The following is a 20,833-nucleotide window of genomic DNA, read 5'->3' as shown; positions in this document are numbered from 1 at the left end:
GAGCATAATTCAGGATTGTGGGTGCATCTGCTCCCACAAAGAGATAGAAAATTACAACTCTGTAGGCAGGGCAGCCTATTTCGGTAGCCTTTGTAATGTTAGCTTTACACTCCCATCCAGCCGCCAACCGCTTCGGCAGTCGGCACCCGTCTTCCAATCAAAATTTAGCAGTAGTTTAGCATGTCCAAATCAACTGCCGCCATTTGTGACGTTATGACATCAAAGACAAATGCTGCGCACAAGCCACTTCTTTGACGCATTATTGATGGGACGCGTGTATATCACACCACGGTGAGATTTACATAATGCATCGCACTGTAGTGTAAACCTCACCCGGGTGTGATTTACACAATACACTACTCCTGTGTATATCACACCACGCGGAGTGTGATTTACACAGTGGGCCGGCAATGCGTAAATCACACCGGGGTGTGATATACACAATGTGCTCCTAGTGTGTAAATCACACCCGGGTGTCAGACCACGCAGCACCTGGGTGTGATTTACACAGTAGGCCCGGCAAATGCGTAAATCACACCGTGGTGTGATATACACAATGTGCTCCTAGTGTGTAAATCACACCTGGGTGTCAAACCACGCAGCACCTGGGTGTGATTTACATAGTAGGCCTAGCCAATGTGTAAATCTCACCAGGTTGTGATATACACTGTGTGCTCGGTAGTGGGTAAATCACACCTGGGTGTCAAACCACGCAGCACCTGGGTGAGATTTACACAGTAGGCACGGTAACAAGACACTTAATCAAACCTTAGACCTGACCTGACCTAACCTAACCTAACCTAACCTAACCTAACCTAACCTAACCTGACCTACTGATTTTTGCCTACCCGTGGATGAGGAAGAAGTTACTCGCATGAAGAGATTGCAAGCAATGGTAAGTCAAATATTTTTAGGTTAAGTGGTTGTACATCAGGCTTCAGGCCTTCGGCCTGAAGCCAGATACACAACCACTTAACCTAAAAATATTTGACTTACCATTGCCTGTAATCTCTCCTAAGGCATTGCCTTCGGCACTGCACCGCTTCGCCACGAGCATTCAGACGTCGCTTTCCATATTGTATTGGTGCTTTTAAACTTGTCGGTCGGCAGCGAACCCACCGCTACCAAGGAAAAGCGAAGATGCGGGAAAAAGCGCCCGCGCCGACGGGACTCGAACCCGCAACATTCGTATCATGGTGCAAGCACCTTCACCACTAGGCCAGGCGGTCAACTGATTCCAAGTGAGAGGACGCCCGGAATCGCGCCGGAATATTCGTAGTGCTTAGTCTGATCTGACCAATGGGCGAGCAGAGTCACTGTTCTGACCAATGGACGTTCAGCGTTGCTATGACGTCACATCGTGGTGAGATATACACACAGCTGCCCTCTCTGTGTATTCCTCACCCGGGTGTGATTTACACTACGTAGTAGATTTTGTGTATATCACACCGGGGTGGGTGTGATTTACACAAATGGCCGGTATTGTGTAAATCTCACCGTGGTGTGATATACACGGTCCCTTATTGATGCTCTTGTTTACGTTGATTACCTATTGTTCGCTGTGAATGTCATTTCTTTCTGTGTTTTTAATAATTTTCGGTCCTGCCAATACTCTCTTTTGATCATTAGATTCTGTGAGAATATTGCTTGGTGACTTTTCAGGAGTTGGCCTTAGATGGTGAATATTGATTCCACTGGAACGACTGGAACCCTGCTTCGACTCAAACTGAAACTTGTGCGGGTGAGGCGCGGCCCAATCCTATTATTTATTGAATTGTAATGTAAGTTGAAGTGAAATGAGCTGCCCAGGAAGTGCAAGAACGATGTTGTTGGATGAATCAGTCATTATTTTGAAGAGAAAATGACCTGATGGAAAGTGAAGGATTGAATACACTTGGATCAAGCTTATACAGAATGTCAACAAGACCTCATATGCCATTTGTTTCCAATTCTCATGCCATCAGGCAAGAGATACAAAGATTTGAAAGTGTTCATCCATCTATATATGCTATATATGATTTGATTGAACATGTGCAAGATCCAGCATTGGCTCAGCAGATCCGAGAGCATGTTGTGTGCATTGAAGGTGAGTAAAAGAAGGCTGGGAGAAGAAAGAGGTGCTTTGCATGCATGTTTTCTCCCTCTGTTGTGATAGATAAATCAGAAAGCCAGTAGCTTATTTTAAAATAGGACCCTGATATTGGAAGTGTCCATTGTTAGCCAAGATGTACTAGTAATAGGTAGGTACCTACCTTCCAATATGATTTAATCTTCTGTACACCCTTCTCTTAATCACAATGTTCCAGTTGTATGGCCAAGAGCTCTGTTTGCTCGGGATCTATCATGCCATATGGCTGTTTTTTCTCCGCACATTGATTTGGTAATGTAGGTACTAGGTAGGGTGATAATGATATGTACAGATATGGGTATGAGGTACACAGTGGTAATTGCACAGTATTTACTGAAGCTACCCATACATTGCATTGGTCTGTTGTGGTGAACATGATTGGGACATGCATTCATATTTCATGTCCTTTGACCATGAAAGTTATTAATTGATTAAAATAGGTACTGTGAAATATGGGGTAAATGTGTAGATGAAGTATGGTGAAGTTAAAAAGCATAATCAAACCTGGGCGCTGTTCGGTCACAGTTTTTTATCAGCAGGCTGCGAGCATGCTGCTATTTCTTGGCTCCTCATTGGTCAAATTCACATGGTCTCTTCATTTCACCAATGAGAGGCCAAGAAGCGCCAGCAATAACTTCCGGGTATATGGGAAAAACCGACAGCATGCTGATAAAAAAACAGCGACCGAACAGAGCTCAGACCTAGCCTTACTTACTGAATTACAACCTTGAGCCTATCAACCTACAAGAATGCAACCTAAAGCCTACAACCTGCAACCTACTAACCTACAACCTGCAGCCTACTAACCTACAACCTACCAACTTACCAACCATACTTTATCTACACATAGACCAAATGTGGTTTGCAGTGGTAACCTTTTATTATTATCAGAAAATCCTTCAGGAACAGCTAATAATTTTAGCCTGCTAGTTACACTGGAGCTAGGAAAGTTTTTTTGGGTAAAAGTTTGGGATGGAAAACAGAATCACTGCCTTTTTCAATAATGAAGTCAAAATTCCCTTAAATGCATTTTGGTTGAGCAGCATTTACCTACCCCTTGTTAAAAGTAATGAAAGGTGATTTGGTTAGGGTTAATGTGGCTTTGCTTGTGGGCCATTTTTATTATTTGGTTCATTCAGCTGCATTTCTAGAGCATTTTGGCAGTTGATTGTCCAGTGTTGGTGTCCTTAAAAAAATACCAAGTATCTGAGCATCACTTGTGAAAGTACATGACTATGAATTTCATCTAGCTGGCATGGCTGACAATTGATGTATGAAAGTTATTTGTAGTTGTGGCATAAGTTATTGCTAATATGTTTTTTTTTTAATTTGTCAAAATTTATTTTAAAAAATCCATGAAATGCTGATACATGCTTGTCATAATGTGTGCATGTTTACGATCACATTTCATGATATACATGCCATTCATTATAAATATAGCTGGGTAATAGGTATCATCCTGCCACAATACTGACTTTCCCTCTGAGCTGTTTATCTGCATTATTCCAGATTGACCACTCTTTGATCCTGATCTGCTGCCCCAGACTCATTCTTCCTTTGTGAGTTGCATTTTACTGGATTGTTATGCATTGTTCTGGACTGACCGCCCTTCCCCGGTCTGTTGTCCCCAGACTCGTTCGTCAACAGCCAGGAGTGGACCCTGAGCCGGGCGGTGCCCGACCTGCGGCTGGGCATCGTGGGCAGTCTCAGCTCGGGCAAGTCGGCGCTGGTGCACCGCTACCTGACTGGCTCCTATATGCAGGAGGAGTCGCCCGAGGGCGGCCGCTTCAAAAAGGAGATGGTGCTCGACGGCCAGAGCTACCTGCTGCTGATCCGGGACGAGGGCGGCCCGCCGGAGCTGCAGGTCAGTCCCACGCCTCGGCCCGGCTGCGGCCGAGCTCTCGGCTGTTTCACAACGGGCCGGCGACGCCCGACAGCTAGGGGGCGGGGGACGCCGTGGACATACAGTCACTGGGAGCTCCGGGAGGGGCGTGGCGTTACGAGAAGGGAACGGAGCATCGGGACTTTTGGAAAATCGATTACTGTCAATCATGTAACAGTTGACTTATACCTACCTAACAAGTATTGTACGGAGTATTTGCAGTCCCATACATTAGGTACGGTCTAATCGAAATCCAAACACGGCCGGTCATTGGCTCCTGTCGTGGTCTGGAATGCGAGTTCGGTTGAGCTGGTACTGGAGCGGAATGCCGGCTTGCAGGCTGGTGTGTGTATCGTGTCTGTAGAGCGGACTGGGCGTGGGCGGGTCCGGTTCCTACAGACCGAGTCGGCGGGGCGCGGTCGGCGACTGACGCGTGTGTCAGGCCCCGCGCCCTGGCGCTCGCCGGTCATGGACGCAAATAGCCCGGCGCCCGGCTGACGGCTCTCCAGAGCGTGACACACCGACACGGAATGGTGACGGGGGCAGCTGTCAAACGCCCACCGCCAATGACTGAGAGGGAGAGACTCGGGGATTCCGCGTCGTCGTAGAAAGTCACCGTAGAAAACTGTGTTGGGTGTAGACAGTCCATAGCGCTCTACGGGCTGGTTGATGCGGTGGATGGATGGCTTTTGTGGCGAGCTCGGCTGCCCGGTGTTTTGTCGGCACATTGAAGAAGGAACGGTACACACGGCCAAGGACATTTGGTGCCCGCGGTCGGCATGGACCATTGTTTACCGCACACTTGTGCCGCCCGTTACCAACGCTGGTTCTAAGGTATGTTTGATGGATAAGGCGCCGCCTGCGGTGCAGACCACAATGACTAATTGGTGTCGAAGTGCATGGATTATTGACGGTGCTCCTCACGCCTGACGGACTCAACCCAGCCCGGAAGTAGTGGCTCGGGCCATTGCGTTATTTTCGCGTCTGGCTCTCTGAACTCTTTTATTATTTGTTTTCACTCCTCGTCTCTGAATGGAGTCGCTAATCCTTCAGCTGTATTCTTTTTATCCATTGGACAATGCGTCATGATAATGAGCAAAAGTTCTTCTGATGGCGTGACCACCTAGCCGTGGCTGTTTCGGGTTTGGGTGAACTTGGAAGTAAGGAATTTGCACAAGACAAATGAGCGTCTTTGAATATTATTGCATATTGTGTAGGACTTATCAACGAACACGGAATGGACCCATGGTGCCCGTGGTATGGCACGGTTTAACGTGCGACAATGTCATTATTTATACCTACTGGATTATCATTATCAGGAGCCATTGTCCATAATCTGATTAGGCTTTCATTGTCATTAGGCAGGGCTGCGGAGTCGGAGTCGGAGTCGGAGTCGGTCGGAGTCGACAGTTGTGACCGGAGTCGGAGTCGGAGTCGGAGTCGATTTTAGAAACCCGAGCCGGAGTCGGAGTCGGAGTCACCGAAAATCTGTCGACTCCGCAGCCCTGCTAGGTCTGCGGAGTCTGAGTCGGGAGTTGGAGTCGGTCGGAGTCGACAATTCTGCCCGGAGTCGGAGTCGGAGTCGGAGCTGGTTTTTGAAAGCTGGAGTCGGAGTCGGAGTCGGAGTCGCCGAAAATCCATCGACTCCGCAGCCCTGTCATTAGGTATTATAACCAAATCCTCAACAGGCCCTTGTCACCTTCATGATCCATATACCTATAAGGTACGTTTACTTGGCAGACGTCATTTATATGTAATTATGCATGTACAATTTGCTTACAATGATTACCAAGGACTAACTGAAACAGACTCTTTCCGCAGTCAGGAAATCGCATGCGAGAGCCTATTCAACTACATGGAAGCACGCTCGCATCAATCGCACACATCTCCCGCAAGCGATTGATGCGAGAAGAATTATAATGTATTTGAATAGGCTCTCGCATGCGATTTCCTGAACGCGGAAAGAGTCTGTTTCAGCCTTAAGGCGAGAACGTTGCGCAATGCGCATACATAGCTCCAAAGTAGCCATATGGAATTTCCGAGCAACCAGCACGAGGTAGCGATTGCGTTTAACGTGTCCGTGAAGCTGAACGCGGTCCGCTCCGCTCGTCGCCTTAATTTGACCACCAGTGTGGTGACGGGTACGACCACGGGTCACTAACACCACCGCCGGCTGGTGATGGTAGAATGGGCGCCAGAGCGCATAGAACCGAGCTGCTTGGGTAGTGTAATTGTCGGGAAAGTATTTTTGAACAGTAGGAGTAGGTAATTCAATTATTGATGAGTTGCGTTATCAGTTGTGGAATTTCTGCTGATTAAGGAACACGTTAGCAAGATCACATATTCATATGTCATTTGTACGGATCTGTCCCTTCATTACCTGGTTGCCGCATACCCGTATCGCCATAAGCACGCTCATATCGTTATAATCTCAACCACCAACTACGTTCAGTTGTATTCATAACGACGGTCGAAGCGCCGCTCTCACTGATCGATGTTTTCCTCGTAGTAATTCCGAGAGATTTTCATCCGCTACGCTGCCCAGGTGTGCACATTTTCCTGTTGCATTGTCAGTTTAAGTATAATAAATGATTTCAGAAATAGAGAACATCCACCATTGGTATCATGATATCAGTTAATACCTTTGAAAGCCTCGGCCGTTCCCTGAACCTAAGATCAAATAAATAATTTTCGAGTTGTGCCGTCACTATGCCCGCCCAAGCTCTACTCTCGCTCGACGTATTCCGTCGATTCCGTCTACCTGTGGCTCCTCTATGCTGTGAAACCATGGCGGACTGCCCCGAACTACAGCGGGCTGGCTCGAACTACAATGGGCTGGCTCGAACTACAGTGGGCTGCCTCGGTCCACAGCGGGCTGCCTCAGCCCAGCATTGCGTCAGCGGGCGACCGGTGACATCCCCGGCTCGCGAGTGCATGTAGTGCGTGCAGCGTGTGTCGTCGCATTGCTAGTCTGGCGGCGTCCCTGTGCGGACTAGCACGAGTGGACTGACTCTCAGCCTGGCTGAACCGTCCTCTGACCGAGTTGGGCCGCTCCCTAACTGGTCTGATGGACCGTCTCACTGCCAGGCTGAACCGCCCTCTGTCGGGGCTGGACGGCTGGACCGTCCCTCGGACCGGGCTGGACTGTTCCCTGTCCCTGTTGGACCGTTTCTGGACGCGGCGGGCCGCCCGGCCCGTGTTCCGGCCCGTGTGCACGCCTGTCCGTCCCGCTCGGCTGGCGGCGACGGCGGCTGTATACATACAAACCGCCGCAGCCAGCTGGCGCCGTCCTGCACCGCCGCGGTCTGCGCCGGATCGCCTATGAACGGTGACCCCGCCCGACAGCCGCCCACCCGGGATCCACCCACCGACCGCCCAGCCGCCCACCCGAAATCCACCCCATCGTCCGCTCACCCACCAGCCACCCCACCGTTCGCCCATCCACCCGAAATCTACCCCACCGTCCGCCCAGCCACCCGGTGCTTACCAAGGACCTGAATCCGCGTCTGCTCAGAGCAGTTCTGCTGCTTGGTCGGCCACCCGTGGTGCACAACCACCGCCAAACGCCCGTAACCTGATCCCACCGCCTCTCTGGCCGGTCTGTTCAGGCTCAGATCGGTCCGTCCCCCCGGTTATTCAGCTTCATTCTCAGTGCATTTCCCTGTGTCCGTTCGGATGTAGTCGCATCTTCCGGGGATCGTAGGGAGTAGTTCGAGAAGCGCGGAAAGAGTTGAGGCGTTAGGTACTGTGCAATTCTGCTGATGTATAAAGTGCTGCAGGATGACTGCATTACGCGACACTGATACGCCTGCATCGACGAGCGTTAGAAGTCGGACTGGTTTCATTCCCTTGCGGCTGTTTGGTCTTTTTTCCCGTGCTATTTTTGAACAGGTGGAATTTACGACTCGTACTTTGGCAGCTGCCAAAACTCTTTGTATCGCCGGTGAGCTAGCGGATATTTCCTGTAGGCATAAAGCGGCTGTCGACCGCGGTGTGTTGACCTCCTGGGAACCGGTGTCCGATGGGATGACGGGACCGGCGCCGCCAGAGTGATGATCTCACGGCGATCAATCGGTGCAGGGTTCCTAGTAGAGCAGTGAGGTTTTCGTTCGCCTTCTCAGCAGCGATGGTTTGTTTTTATTGATCTTGGGGCTGTGTCTGACACCGTGCGAGAGGCTCGGTGGAAGCTGCCAACTGTGTCAGCGGAGCAGCTCGAGACCAGGCCTGCACGTGATATGTGTGACAAATCACCCCAATAAGGTGACTGGCTGCTGCCGTACTACGCCTCCACAGCCTCGGGCGCATCTCAGCTGAGCCATTAACTGACCCAGATAATTCAATGTCACTCCGTGTGAAGCGTATACACAGCGGCTGGCAGTAGCCGGCCGGACGTCCGTTTTCCTTGACCAGCGATCTCCTTGATCCCGTTGTGTCCGGGGTGATGCTGGGGGGACTGGCGCTCGCCCGGTGCCGGGCAGACGAGGTGATGGACGGGCCACTGTAAACATGGCGCGGCGCGGGCGGCACGCCAGTGTCGTGAGAGCGGCGCGACGCGCTCACGGCGCCGCTGATTGAGCGATCACGCTCCGCTCCACTCCGCTCCGCGCCGGGCCGGCGTGCCGCCCGCGGTCGGCAGGTCACCGGCCGGCGAGGAACTCGGCAATTTGCAACTGATCGCGACCGCAGGAGCTGTGACAGCTCACGAAGACGTGATCACATACTGGTCGGGGTGCCGGCCGGTGGTTTACGTGGTTTACGTGCTTGTCAGTGTTTTACGTAACGACGTCGTGAGCTGTTTCGGATAAAAGGCATCACGTTTTGCCTGGAATTCGGAAACAAATCAAACCTTCCAGTCGGCTCAACCATAGCTCAACATGGCTCAACCTTTCATCCGTGAAGATATGTTGTTATGGGAACCTTTTCCGTTGAAAAAATGGTGTCATCAGACACCGTCATTTCTGATGGCGGGCGCATTTTCTGTGAGCTGCATTGGAGCCGAGCTGCTGGCACACCAACCCCGCAACCGAGACGGAGACAGCGTGGTCGGGTAAATTACTGACCGGCCGCCTTTCCCTCCATCGGCCACGGACAAACTCCGAGCTGTGCCTGCGACGGTGCGGGGTGCATGCACAACGCAAACAGTGACAGCCTTGGATGTCTTATGACCCGCGGTCCTGCAGCCCCCCCCCCTCCCCTCCAGCCCTGCAGAGGGTGCCGGCATACCACGCGCCGCCCCGCCCCTCCCCCTCCCCGTCGTGCCGGCGTCACTGTCCAGGGGTCTGGTCCGGCCTGGCCTGGCGGTCTGCTCGCTGCAGCAGACACATGCACACATACACACACGTCACAAACGACGCATAGCTTTGACATGCCACACTTGCTCAGATATGCGGAATAAATAGTCTGGCGCGGGTCGTGACGCCCAACCTAGATTAAATTACGTAAAACCGTGTTATGTTTTCAATACTGGAATGTTAGATATGCAGTAGTTACTTATGCGTTTTAGGCTGGTGTTCACTGTAGTTTACGATTTTGGAAGCGTTATTGAGTATGGAAAATCCAAGCCCCTAGGAAAATCCATGATTTTTCAGTTTATATCCCGCGCTCAAGTGGGGGTCTCAGCCAGCTTCGCCATAGGGAGCGTATTTGACGACACCTGATTACATATCTCGAAAACGAGGAAAGCTAGGAGGATGTGGAAAGAAGCAACTTTCAGATGCAAAAGTCATGTTTCTTTCAGGGCAAGACTGATGTCACTGGACGTCACCGATGGTAAACTTTTTCTGTGACTTTTTCTCGATGTTGGCTTTTTTAATAGGCGAACAACTCGTGAACCAAAAAAAAAAAAAAGCTAGAACGTCACTGAGAAGCGCTTTTAATAGCTCTTTCAAGGCTCTTTCGTTAGCATTTCCTAAAATTTTATGTCAGGTCAGTGGTTTGGCCTACAAAGTACAAGAAGATCGCCACAATAGTCGGATTTTGCCGAAACAGTGGATCTACAAGTCAACATCTTCGAACTCTGTCAATGTGTGGCATTTATTTTACCACCGCTGAAGTCGCCCAGTTTTCGCAGTTATGCAGTGTCACGGGCCAGTTGCTAGGAGATGCCATTCTCAGGTAGAGGAGGTGTCCACTGTCCAGGATGCGTGGTAGGCGATGTCTTCGGATACCGAGGAGACGTCCACCAAGCAGAGATAAAGCTCTTTTTCATTTAAAAAAGATAGAGCTTTATCTCTGCTTGGTGGACGTCTCCTCGGTCTCCGAATGTTGCCTCTAAGAACTGACCCACGGCGCCTAGATATTGAAAGTCGAGCTATGTGGCTGATCACCTGACCAACGAACACTATCAGTGTGTAAACAAAATGACCATGCATTAAACATTTTATAGGTTTTACATCTCATCCATGGTTTTGCTATTACCCGCAGCCATTCTTATTCTGGCAAATTGACATTTCATCATCCCATTCCCCATCCCACTCTTGCTATCGGCTAGCTGCACTGCATTACTGTGCCAATACCGAGTGGGCCATTGTGTGGCCCAGTGAGGTAATGTCGAACGAACGCGGAACTTTGGGCCGCCACGAGTCCCGGTCGACCGCGCTCATTAACCTCGTGACGGCCGCGCCTCGGGGCGAAAACAAACGGACGGGTTTCGCGAGCGGTTGCTCAGTCCGTATTCAAAGCCACGGACGGCGTGCCGGCTGGCGGCTGTTGACACGCCGGTCGGCGTCGGATTGCCGGCCGCCGTAATCCGGCTCAAACGCTGCTGACGGCCCACAGCCGCGCCGCCGGCGCGTGTGTCTGTCTGCGCGTGTGTGTACGATATACGGACGGCGGCGCCTGGCGCGTGTCATGCTGGCCTCGTGAGCGACAGCTCTGTCCGGGCCGTCTCCCGCCGCCAGAGATGGCGTCCAGCACTTCCTGCATGGCCAGGAGACAAATAGACGATGCGCCAGTCTGGGCGGCCAGTGTAGCCGCCGCCCGCGTCCCACACGGTCCTCCAGTGCTCGCCTCCGCCGTGCGGTGACCGGCCAACTCTCTGCGCACCACCGACCCGTCCTGCTGAGAGCATCGACTTGTCAGCTATAACCGCTACTCCACGGATCGAACAACTCTGTCGGACCTGTGCAAACCGGGGAACGCTTCTCTCAGCGACTTGTTCGGCACCACGCTTGAATTTCCATTTGGCCAGTGGACTTGCGTAAACGGTTGTCAGCGCTGACTGACGACTGCAACGCACCTGTCAGCATATTCATCACTCGTCGGGCGGCCTCAGCGTACTGTCGAACGTCTACACGTCGTGGCAGCTGTCCTCTGGTCGCCGGGAAGCTGTCGTCAGTGTCCGCGCTCCGTCGCCAGTCCGTCGTCCACCGCAGCCAACCATGGTCGCCGCCGCCTCGGCCGCCGCCGCCGTGTTCGTGATCGGCTCGCTGGTGCTGTTCTGGTTCTCGGTGGAGATCTACATGTTCGCCAAGCGGGTGGCGCTCACCGTCACCACCATGCTGCGCCAGGAGCTGGTGCGAACGGCCAAGTACGAGCCACTGTAACCGGCAGGGCTGGTGCCGGCCGGCCACAGTCAGTCGCAGCTGACTGAGTGAAGGCGGGCCTGGATCCCGTCCACCGAGTGCAGCCGAACCCCTTCGGCCTGACTGAGTGAAGTTGGGCTTGGATCTTATCTGCCCGGCCAAGTGGAGTTGGATTGGGTTCCACCTGCCTAATCGAGTGCAGTTGAACTTGTTTTCGGCTTCCGCCGAAATGTTGTTTCTATGATCCGAGCCGGTGATCACGATAGTGCCCGCTCGTTGTCGGGTGCTATCTCAGTTCTGGTTATACAGATAACTGAGCGTATGTTGCCGATTGAGAGTGGTCTCATTTTTGTCTATCTCGTCTCAGGGCTATGCGGAGAAATCATGTCATCATTGCAGACATTGCATTCTACAGGCAGATGCTATTAATTTATGGAATGTGATATTTGTATAAATAAAATGTTCTCAGTACGCCGTGTGTTTATGTCATTATTTGCCAATATCTACGGAAACGTTCCGGCCAGAGGTAAACGATGAACGTTCGTATTTTTCTCAAGCTGGCAATAAGCAACGGCTGGTCAATAAGGTAGCGCTCAAAATAATTGCCAAAGTTTTCACCCAGGCTAAGGAAAAGAAACCAGTCATCATCATTTTTGGACTTTGTGTATTTAGGTACTTTTTAAGCAACGCGCAACGTTTTCCACTTCCACATCTCACCGCTAACAATGCCAGCGGAGCCATCACCACCATGCGACGTGGTGCACCTATAGTAGGTACTGGACTTCAGGTGACATTTTTTTATTCCCAGAGCATAGATAACATGAATCATGTTATCTATGCCCAGTGATAAATCGAAAGAATAGCGTCATTATTGTAGGACATTATTTTTTTTTAAGAAAAGTTGCTTTAAATGACACAGCAAAATAAATGAGTTTTACAACCTGTTATAGTGGCGCTGTGGGGGAGTTTTACAAATATGGATATTTTAGGGGAGGGACTGATTTTCCGTACACCCCTAACAATACCCGATACCGTCTTCCTGGATTTACCACTGACTCAAATGCCTAGTGAATGTGTTGACTTGCATTAGCATATACCAGATGCCTACGTCAATGGGTACTTCCTCACATTTTTTTTTTCGAGTAGCTTCGAAGCGAACTTCTGCATCGCGTTATGCCTTGTAGTGTCTGTGGTAAGACCTCTCAGTCTCGGTGGTGCGAATGGTGCTTATTACGCACTATGTCAAACATTTGACGGCGTACATTTAATTACATTCCCTAACTACGTCATGGATAGTGATTATTCATACTTTAGTTTGTTTAGTGACAGAATCGGGTCAACGAGGCCCATTTCAGACCGAATAAGGGACAGAGGCCTGATGCAGGCTGGTGCTTTTAACTGACATCAGTTTGATGCAAAGAAGTGTATTCAAAACCGTTTTAAAATTTTCAGTGTGCCTAAGTGTGAACATTTGAAGCATTGTGATTCATTTATTATTATGCTGTGTACAAATATTTTTTTATTTCAATTAAAAGCAGTCAAAAATATATTGCATTCATTTGCTGCCAATGTTGATGATAAATGGTCGATTGAAATACAGGGCAGGCATGATGACGTATGAAATAGTAGCACAGCAACAATTATATTTCGTATTTCGCTTTTTGACCTGCCTGTCCTAATATTTCAGTCCTTCCGCTGACTGTATGCAAAACGTAAAAAGACCAGCAACCATGTTTTGATCTCAACCGTGTGTCACCTTTGCGTTTTTTTTAATTTTGATACTCGTTAATGATTAATCGGTAAGAGCCAATGATTTTCCCCAAAGGATGGGTCATAACGTCTCTCAATACCCTTACCCTGGCTAGTATAAGATAACTTTATTCTTTTTTTATCAAGGCCGTTGGTCCAGATCGTCTTGAGATATTCCTTCGAATGGACTTTGTTTGATGACTAGCAGTCATTACATAAATATTACGAAAGGTTCGATATGCTCAGTGCTCACCTGGTCTATCTAAACTTTACATCCCCAGCGTTATGTCGAGGTGCTCTGAACTGATGTAAGTTATGCTGTAATGCCCTCTTTGCTTCTTTATTTGAATAACTTTTTAGGTACTGCTTCTTCACTGGAGCTAAGGCTACGTTGACGTGCGCTCGATGTCTTCTGCCTCCAGTATAGAGCATGCTGTATGTACCAATGTCGTGTAAGTTCGCTCTTTGTGCATGGTACTTATGCATATATTTTTTATTCACAGTTTTCCACATGGGTGGACGCCGTTATATTCGTCTTCAGTCTGGAGAACGAGAGCAGCTTCAATGCCATCTACCACTACTACAGCAAAATGAACTTCTTCCGAAACACTGCTGAAATACCAATTATTCTTGTCGGTACGCAAGGTAAGAGTCTGTGAATCTGGTCAGTGCCATTTCCGTCTGCTGGTGCCGTCATTGTCACGCTGCTGTATGGCGGGCGGCGGTGTCCGCCCTCTCACACCGCGTCTGATGTTTGCCGCTGTATCGGTGAGTCGGCTCTGTCTGCTCGGTACACTGAGGGCCCTGTTCCGCCGGGACGGGGCAGATAGAGGCCGGTTCCGGCCGGTTACCCGAGTGACGCACCACACACTTCCGTCAGCCGAATGGCGGCGCATGCTCATAGAACAGATAATAACCACACAAAGGCCGTGAAGTGTGACCTCAGTCATCACCGCCTTCTGCTTTAGGCTCATTTAACCGCGGTCCTGAGCTCTCATCACAGACTGAGCTAGGCACACGCTGCTGCTTCTCCCTGGCTTTGCTTTCCTCCAAGCCGACCCGTGCCCTGTACTCGCTGACCTGGTGACCTCCCGGCTGACCTGCGCTGACCCCGACCGACCCCCAGACGCCATCAGCGAGACGAACCCTCGCATCATCGACGACAGCAGTGCAAGGAAGCTGGCCGGCAGTCTCAAACACTGCTCCTACTTCGAGACGTGCGCCACATACGGTCTGAACGTCGAGACCGTCTTCCAAGTCGGTGAGTGGGGCACGGGGGTTCGCAGGGTTGGCAGTACCGTGGGGACTGGGGAGGGGATGAATGGGTCTACCGGGCCTTCCGCTGAGGGTGGACAGGGACATAGCTGGCTGTTATCGGAGCTCCGCGATAAGAGGTGGGTGCTTCATCAACTCGATGTGGTAGTGAAGTGACACGAAAGTTTTTGTTGACGGGAATTACAGATGTTTCTTGATAATGTCGGTGCTTCATGTTAAAGAGAGTTATCAGCGTTGAAGCATTATCTGCATTTGGATGCCTAAATATGTGAGACATCACCTGCAATTGAATGATTGCTGTTTGGAATTTCGGTCGCCCGTAACCGGGATAGTACACGACAACCGTTTATCTCATGACTCATAAGACAGTCAATGAGTATTTTTCCGATCGTGGTCCGGCCGGTCGAGTTACCGGTGTCTTATCGCTGCTGATTACGAACTGGTGTTGATGCCACTGATGTACAGTTGCTCTCCGCCGCAATCGGTTTGTGATTGTGATGCTCCGGGAGCCACGGAATGTTTGCTGTCTCATAGCCAGTGATCGGTCGGTGGCGGTCGGAAGTGAGTGATGCGGTCCGCCAGTGAGACTTGTTGTGTGGCTTGGTGCGACTGCCTTGTGAGCGTGTGAGCCGGTAAGTAGTAAACTATAGTGTAGTGGTAGGGAGTTTGATGTGTCAGGTACGAGTGGCCTTTGTCAGGGAACGAGGGTCGGCTGATAGAGGCGGCCGGTCAGCTGATCCGTCTGTGTTGCCAAGCCTGTTGTGACGTTTGTTACGTCGTCCTGTTTCATGCCAATTGATGTTAACAGGATGTTCCGATGTTCACTGCCAGAGATCACCGATGTTCGGATGTTTAGGACGAGACTCCCGTTGCCAGCGGGCTAGGTATTCCCGAGTGGTCTCCTTTGATGATTTGGCCCTCTGCGTGTCATTTTCCGCCACTCTGACCTGTGTGCTCTCCCTCTGCCGTCCGTCCCTCCTGCTACCTGCGCACCTGAGCTGACCCGCAGCTTAGAGAACCCTCTCTATGCGGCAGCGTGTCAGAAGGTGATCCAGCAGCGGTCGCTGACGGGCCGGCCGGCCGGCTCGCGGCCCACCACACCCAGCCACATGGGTCGCTACCAGTCGGCGGCCGCCTTCCTGCCCAGCAACGGCCACTCGCCGCCGCCGCCGCCGGCGCCCGCCTCCAGCCGCGACAGCCCGCCGCAGCTGCGCCACTCGCAGACGCCCGTCAAGGTGACAGGACGGGCTGGGACCAGCCAACAGCCAGTCATTGGCTCGGAAAGACCGGTGCCTGCACTGATGGTCGCCGTCTTTTTCGAATTGCTGTAAAAGTATTTTGTTAGCTACCTGGGGAAGCAACTAATGAAACATTCCTATTCTAGAGTATTCAATATTCACTGTACTATTTCAGTGAACTGTACTTTCTCGAAATTATCTGATGAGCGCAATACGCACGGCGGATGTGCTTGGATACCGTCGCTACCACGTTTTTTCCCTTTCTCCGTCCTGACCGCGTCCGGACACCTCAGCCCTGACCGTTACTTTCTGCCGCCGCCAGGAGCTGTCGCTGCGCCAGGCACACTCGATGCCGCCGCCGCCGCACGAGCTGCACATGCCTCCCCCGCCGGCACCGGCGCCCGGTGCCGTCACCCGCTCTGACTCGCTGCGCGGAGACGACGGGAAGCGGCTGCTGGCGTCGGGCGAGTCGCAGCCGCACCTGCCCACTCCGAGCTCCACGCCCACTACCGGCCGGTGAGCGGTCCGAGGGAGCGGCAGGCGCTGGGGTACAGGGGGAGCATAGGGGGAGTACAGGAGGAGCATAGGGAGAGTACAAGGGGAGTATAGGGGGAGTACAGGGGAGCGGTGGGACGGTGTCATGGTGCTCACTGCTCAGCCGTCGTGCGATATTGTGTGTGACGATGGTAAGTATATGACGCATTGACGCAATCCCTCCCGTTTCTCATCCGTGCCTTTCCGCCGCTGATATGGGCGCGGTGCTGACAGAGAGTTGGATACCCTGCTGACATTTCTCCTCTGTCCCTGCAGGAAGAACCGGCGCCGCTCCAACCTGTTCGCCCCGTCTCGGAAGGCCGGTGACGAGGAGCGGCGACTGAAGACCGCCGAGCTGGGCAGTGGCCGTGCCATCCCCATTAAACAGGGCTACTTGTACAAACGCAGTCAGAAGGCGCTCAACAAGGACTGGAAGAAGAAGTACGTCACCATCAGCGACGACGGCAAGCTCACCTACCACGCCTCCCTCCACGTGAGTGACCGCCGACGGCTGGGGCTCTGTGCTGTTGTTGCGTAATATGGATGGGTGATTCTCGAAACGTTGTCAGTTAGGTTCAGATTATTTTTCGATTTTTGCGTACCTATTTACTGGCCGATGAACGTAAGTAAATTCATTCATTTATTCATTCATTCATTCACTGACTCAATCAATCGTTTTTTTTTTTTTACTTACTGAGCATTGTGCAGCAACCGCCGCGCTGACGTCTGGTGCCGCCCTCTGACAGGAGTACATGGAGGACGCGCACGGGAAGGAGATCTGCCTGCAGTACACCACGGTGAAGGTGCCCGGACAGCGGCCCCGCGGCTCAAAGTCCATACCGAACGCCAACAACAACACTCTGGCGGACAACATCAGCAACCTCACGCTCAACTGTGAGTTCTAGTGGAACGGTCCCGTAACGCTGCCCGCCAGGGAGGGGTTAAAGGCACAGCGAGCGGGCGGTGAGGGTGTAGTATGCGATGTCGGAATGGCTGGATTGGAAATCGATGTGACGCCCGATGGTGTGCCAATTTATCCTATCGCATTGACGTAGTTCACAGCTCGACGTAATTTGTTACTGTGACATTACTGTATTGTGATGGCGTAGCGGTCCTGGTATTTGTAATGCCGACCGAATGGATCCCGCATTTTGTCCCGCCTGCTGTTTCACCTATGCCCGCTGTGGCGCTCCCCCAGCGAGCGGCAGTCTGCCGGGGCACACGCGCGCCAAGGACAAGGTGACGCTGACGGCGTATGAGGCGCTGCGCGACCCGGCGGCGCCCGTCGGCCGCGACGAGGCGCTGCTCTCCAACTGCTCGCTCTCGCTGGCGAACGGCGCCGCGCTCACGGCCGACACGCCCAACGTCAAAAAGCGCCACCGGCGCGTCAAGAGCAGCGGCGTGCGCAGCGCCGCCGACGACGTCGACTCGGACGGCTACGAGTTCTCGGTGGTGTCGCTCGACAACAAGGTGTGGCACTTCGAGGCCGGCAGCCAGGACGAGCGAGACGAGTGGGTGGCCGTCATCGAGCAGCAGATCCTCACCTCGCTGCAGGTGAGCGCCGCGCCTTCACACCGCGCGGTGGTACGGTACACCTTGGCACTTTCAGAGCGCAGCTATTCAAGATCGGCTCACTCAACCCAGGCTGGGGGGGGGGGGGGGGGGGACGGTCCAGTCGCATTAGTAAATAAGTCTTGCACGATAGGCCGTGAGGGATTGCGGGGTTGGGTACCTCTGCGCCTGAGGTGCTGGATTGAACCGTTTTGGAATGACGTGTTCTCAATGCTGCGCCGATTCTGACTGCTGTGTCGCCGCCCGTGTCACAGGGGAACGAGAGCAGCAAGTCCAAGTCGAGGATGAACAGCCTTGTGGACCCTGCCTCAATACAGACCATCAAAAACTCGGTGCCGGGAAACACGACCTGTGTGGACTGCGCCGCGCCCAGTGAGTAGCCGACTCGGCTGTCCTCGACAGGCCAGGGATGCTCCGGGTCTGCTTTTCGTAATGCCTGTCAAAACCATCGTGTTTTCAATGCTTTCATTTCAATCTCGTGCGTTGACCGGTGCTTTTTCAATTAGTGGCATGGATTGAACAACCAAATGAGCTTCGGGCATTTATTAGCGTTTCCTTTCCTTATAATTCCTTATAATCCATCCGCTTATCTAGCGCCCGTTTGAGGCTTTGACCCGTTTGAGGCTTGTCTCACCTGTGAGTGATGTGACCAACTCAAACCTATTATTACCTACTTCTGTGATCGCGGCGCATTTGTGACCTCCGATCTCGGTAACATCCTCTGATTCCTTGTGACCTCCGAACTCTGTGACCTTTGACCTATGGCCATCGCTGACCTTTGACCTCTGTGTCTCCAGACCCGGACTGGGCCAGTCTGAACCTGGGCGCGCTCATGTGTATAGAGTGCTCGGGCATCCACCGTAACCTGGGCTCTCACGTGAGTCGGGTGCGCTCGCTCGACCTGGACGAGTGGCCGCCCGGTCACTTAGCTGTGATGCTGGCGCTGGGAAACACGGCCGCCAACGCCGTCTGGGAGGGCCGCGTGCCGGCAGGTGAGAGCTCGGGGCGCGACCGGCCGTCCAGGGGCGCGACCGGCCGTCCGGGTGGCCAGACAAACTGAACATGAGAGCGCTCGGTGATAGTACGGTAATAGGGTGAGCGGCGGGATATTCATAACGTCATAAATGAATGTGGCTATTGGTTTAGCCCTCTTTGTTCTTTGCCGACCGTGTTTGCGTTGCGCACGTTTTTAGTGTATCATTTTGACTTGCATTGTGTGACGTGGTGCATTTGTGGATATATCTATTCATACTTCATAGTGTCGTGTAATATCATGTAGCGATTTGTTCGAGCGTCTAATAACTGCTCATGCAGAACGAATGCGTCGTGTCTGTGGTTCAGTGACTTTCGACGCCTGTATCACCTTTTTCTTCGTATTGCCTCTGCGTCATATGAACTTCTGTCCTTTGGTATTGATCACGTTGACGGCAGGCGTCGTTCGCCGGTGCGTCTCGCGACACTGGATAAGGTCATGGGCGCATTCCTCACCTCGGCGCACAGCCTTTCACGTGCCGCTAGTGAGTCACTGGTGTCCACAGCCAACTGACGCGTGAAGACGTTTATGTCGGGGGTGTTGACGGCCGGGTGGACAGCTGACGACTGAGTCAGATTACCAGATGGTGTGTCGGCCCGGCCGCTGCCCACCCCTAGTGTGCCATCCCGTCCGCGCCGGTCCGCGCCGTGTCTGAGCCCCCCGCCTCCCCGGCAGGCCGCGTCCGTCCGGGCGCCGGCGCCGGTCGCGAGGAGAAGGAGCGCTGGATCCGCGCCAAGTACGAGCGGCGCGAGCTGCTGGCGCCGGCGCCGGCGCCGGCCGAGCTCAGCCAGCTGCTGGTGGACGCCGTGTGCCGGTCGGACGTGCGCGACACCGCCCAGCTGCTGGTCCACTGCGCGCCCGAGCACGTGAACGCGGCCGTGTCGGCGCAGGACGCGCGCACGCCGCTCCACCTGGCGGCGGCGCTCTGCAACCTGGCCATAGTACAACTGCTCCTCTGGGTACGTACTCACGGCTCTGTACTCAATGCCCACATTGCAGGGGTTGGCGGGTTAGGCGGGAGCCAGCCGCAGCTCTTGGTTTCCAGCACCGGGGACTCGGGTGGAGGTTACTGTGTCGACCGAGGTGTCAATGCGGCTGTCGTGACTGTCATTCTTGCACAGAGCAGTGTGTGGTGGTGTTAGAATCTGTCTCCTGTTCCCGATAAGGATGGATGGATTCTGAAGGTCCATCGGTCGGTGTGTTTGTGCGTCTCGCCGTCCGACAGGCCGTCATCTGTACACCGTCTAACTCCCTCTCCCCTCTCTCCCCGTGTACGGACAGCACGGCGCTGACGTGCACCGTCTGGACACGGAGGGGCGCACGTGCCTGGCGTTCGCCCGGAGCGCCGGGCCGGCCGGCGCGCCGGTGGCCGACCTGCTGCGCTCGGCCGGCTGTCCGGAGCCGGCGGCACCGGGCGCCGGCGCCGGCGCCGCGGCCGCGCTCAGCCGCCGCCGGGGCAGCCTGACGCCGCGCGAGGCGGCCGGAGGCCTCCTGTAGCGGCCCGGGACCCACCTGCGGACACTGCGCACCGCGCGCCGCCGCGCTGTGACTGTTGGAGCGCCGCCGGCCACCGAGTGCCGCGCGGCCAGCGCCGGCCGGGCGCGGACTGCCGACGGTGCATGCTCTGCTTGGGAAGCTGTCGCGTGTGTGGTAGCCGCCGCCTGAGGCGGAGCTGGTCCTGTCTGTGTGAGCTGAGCGTCGGTCCGACTCAGTCGGGCCGACACTGTAGTGTGGTTACCATCCGGTAGGGGTCGTATTGGCTGCCTGTTTCGTATGACGGTGACGTCGGACGCATAGATATCATCACACCAGTCATCATCAATTCCAAATAACATCATTCTCACCGCTAACTCAACTGTTGTATTTATTGCTGACACGCCAAATAAAGGGCTTTACAAC

At 53.2% G+C, this 20,833-nt stretch overlaps 1 protein-coding gene across 1 annotated transcript; it reads left to right on the top strand.

Annotated features, from left to right (window-relative positions):
• Window positions 1-1,550: 1,550 nt before the first annotated feature.
• Window positions 1,551-20,833, top strand: LOC122367063 (centaurin-gamma-1A-like). Its single transcript, XM_043339843.1, has 13 exons — window positions 1,551-2,086; window positions 3,760-3,992; window positions 13,786-13,927; window positions 14,409-14,543; window positions 15,593-15,792; window positions 16,118-16,311; window positions 16,606-16,822; window positions 17,076-17,223; window positions 17,528-17,883; window positions 18,156-18,273; window positions 18,699-18,893; window positions 19,610-19,893; window positions 20,216-20,833. The coding sequence occupies exons 1-13, from the start codon at window positions 1,870-1,872 to the stop codon at window positions 20,429-20,431; spliced, it is 2,655 nt and encodes an 884-aa protein (XP_043195778.1). The 5' UTR covers window positions 1,551-1,869; the 3' UTR covers window positions 20,432-20,833.

This window comes from Amphibalanus amphitrite, unplaced genomic scaffold (genome assembly GCF_019059575.1).
Source record: "Amphibalanus amphitrite isolate SeventyFive unplaced genomic scaffold, NRLGWU_Aamphi_draft 000847F_arrow, whole genome shotgun sequence".
NCBI classification, from domain to species: domain Eukaryota; kingdom Metazoa; phylum Arthropoda; class Thecostraca; order Balanomorpha; family Balanidae; genus Amphibalanus; species Amphibalanus amphitrite.
Note: the sequence above shows the minus strand (reverse complement) of the source record. Positions and strands in the feature narration are given on the sequence as shown.

Bases quoted from the DNA above. Each gene is read 5' to 3' on its own strand.
- LOC122367063 (XM_043339843.1), top strand. From the start codon at position 1,870: ATGGAAAGTGAAGGATTGAATACACTTGGATCAAGCTTATACAGAATG. The intron at 18,274-18,698 runs GTGAGTAGCCGA...CTGTGTCTCCAG, and splicing joins TGTGGACTGCGCCGCGCCCA to ACCCGGACTGGGCCAGTCTG. The intron at 19,894-20,215 runs GTACGTACTCAC...GTGTACGGACAG, and splicing joins TAGTACAACTGCTCCTCTGG to CACGGCGCTGACGTGCACCG.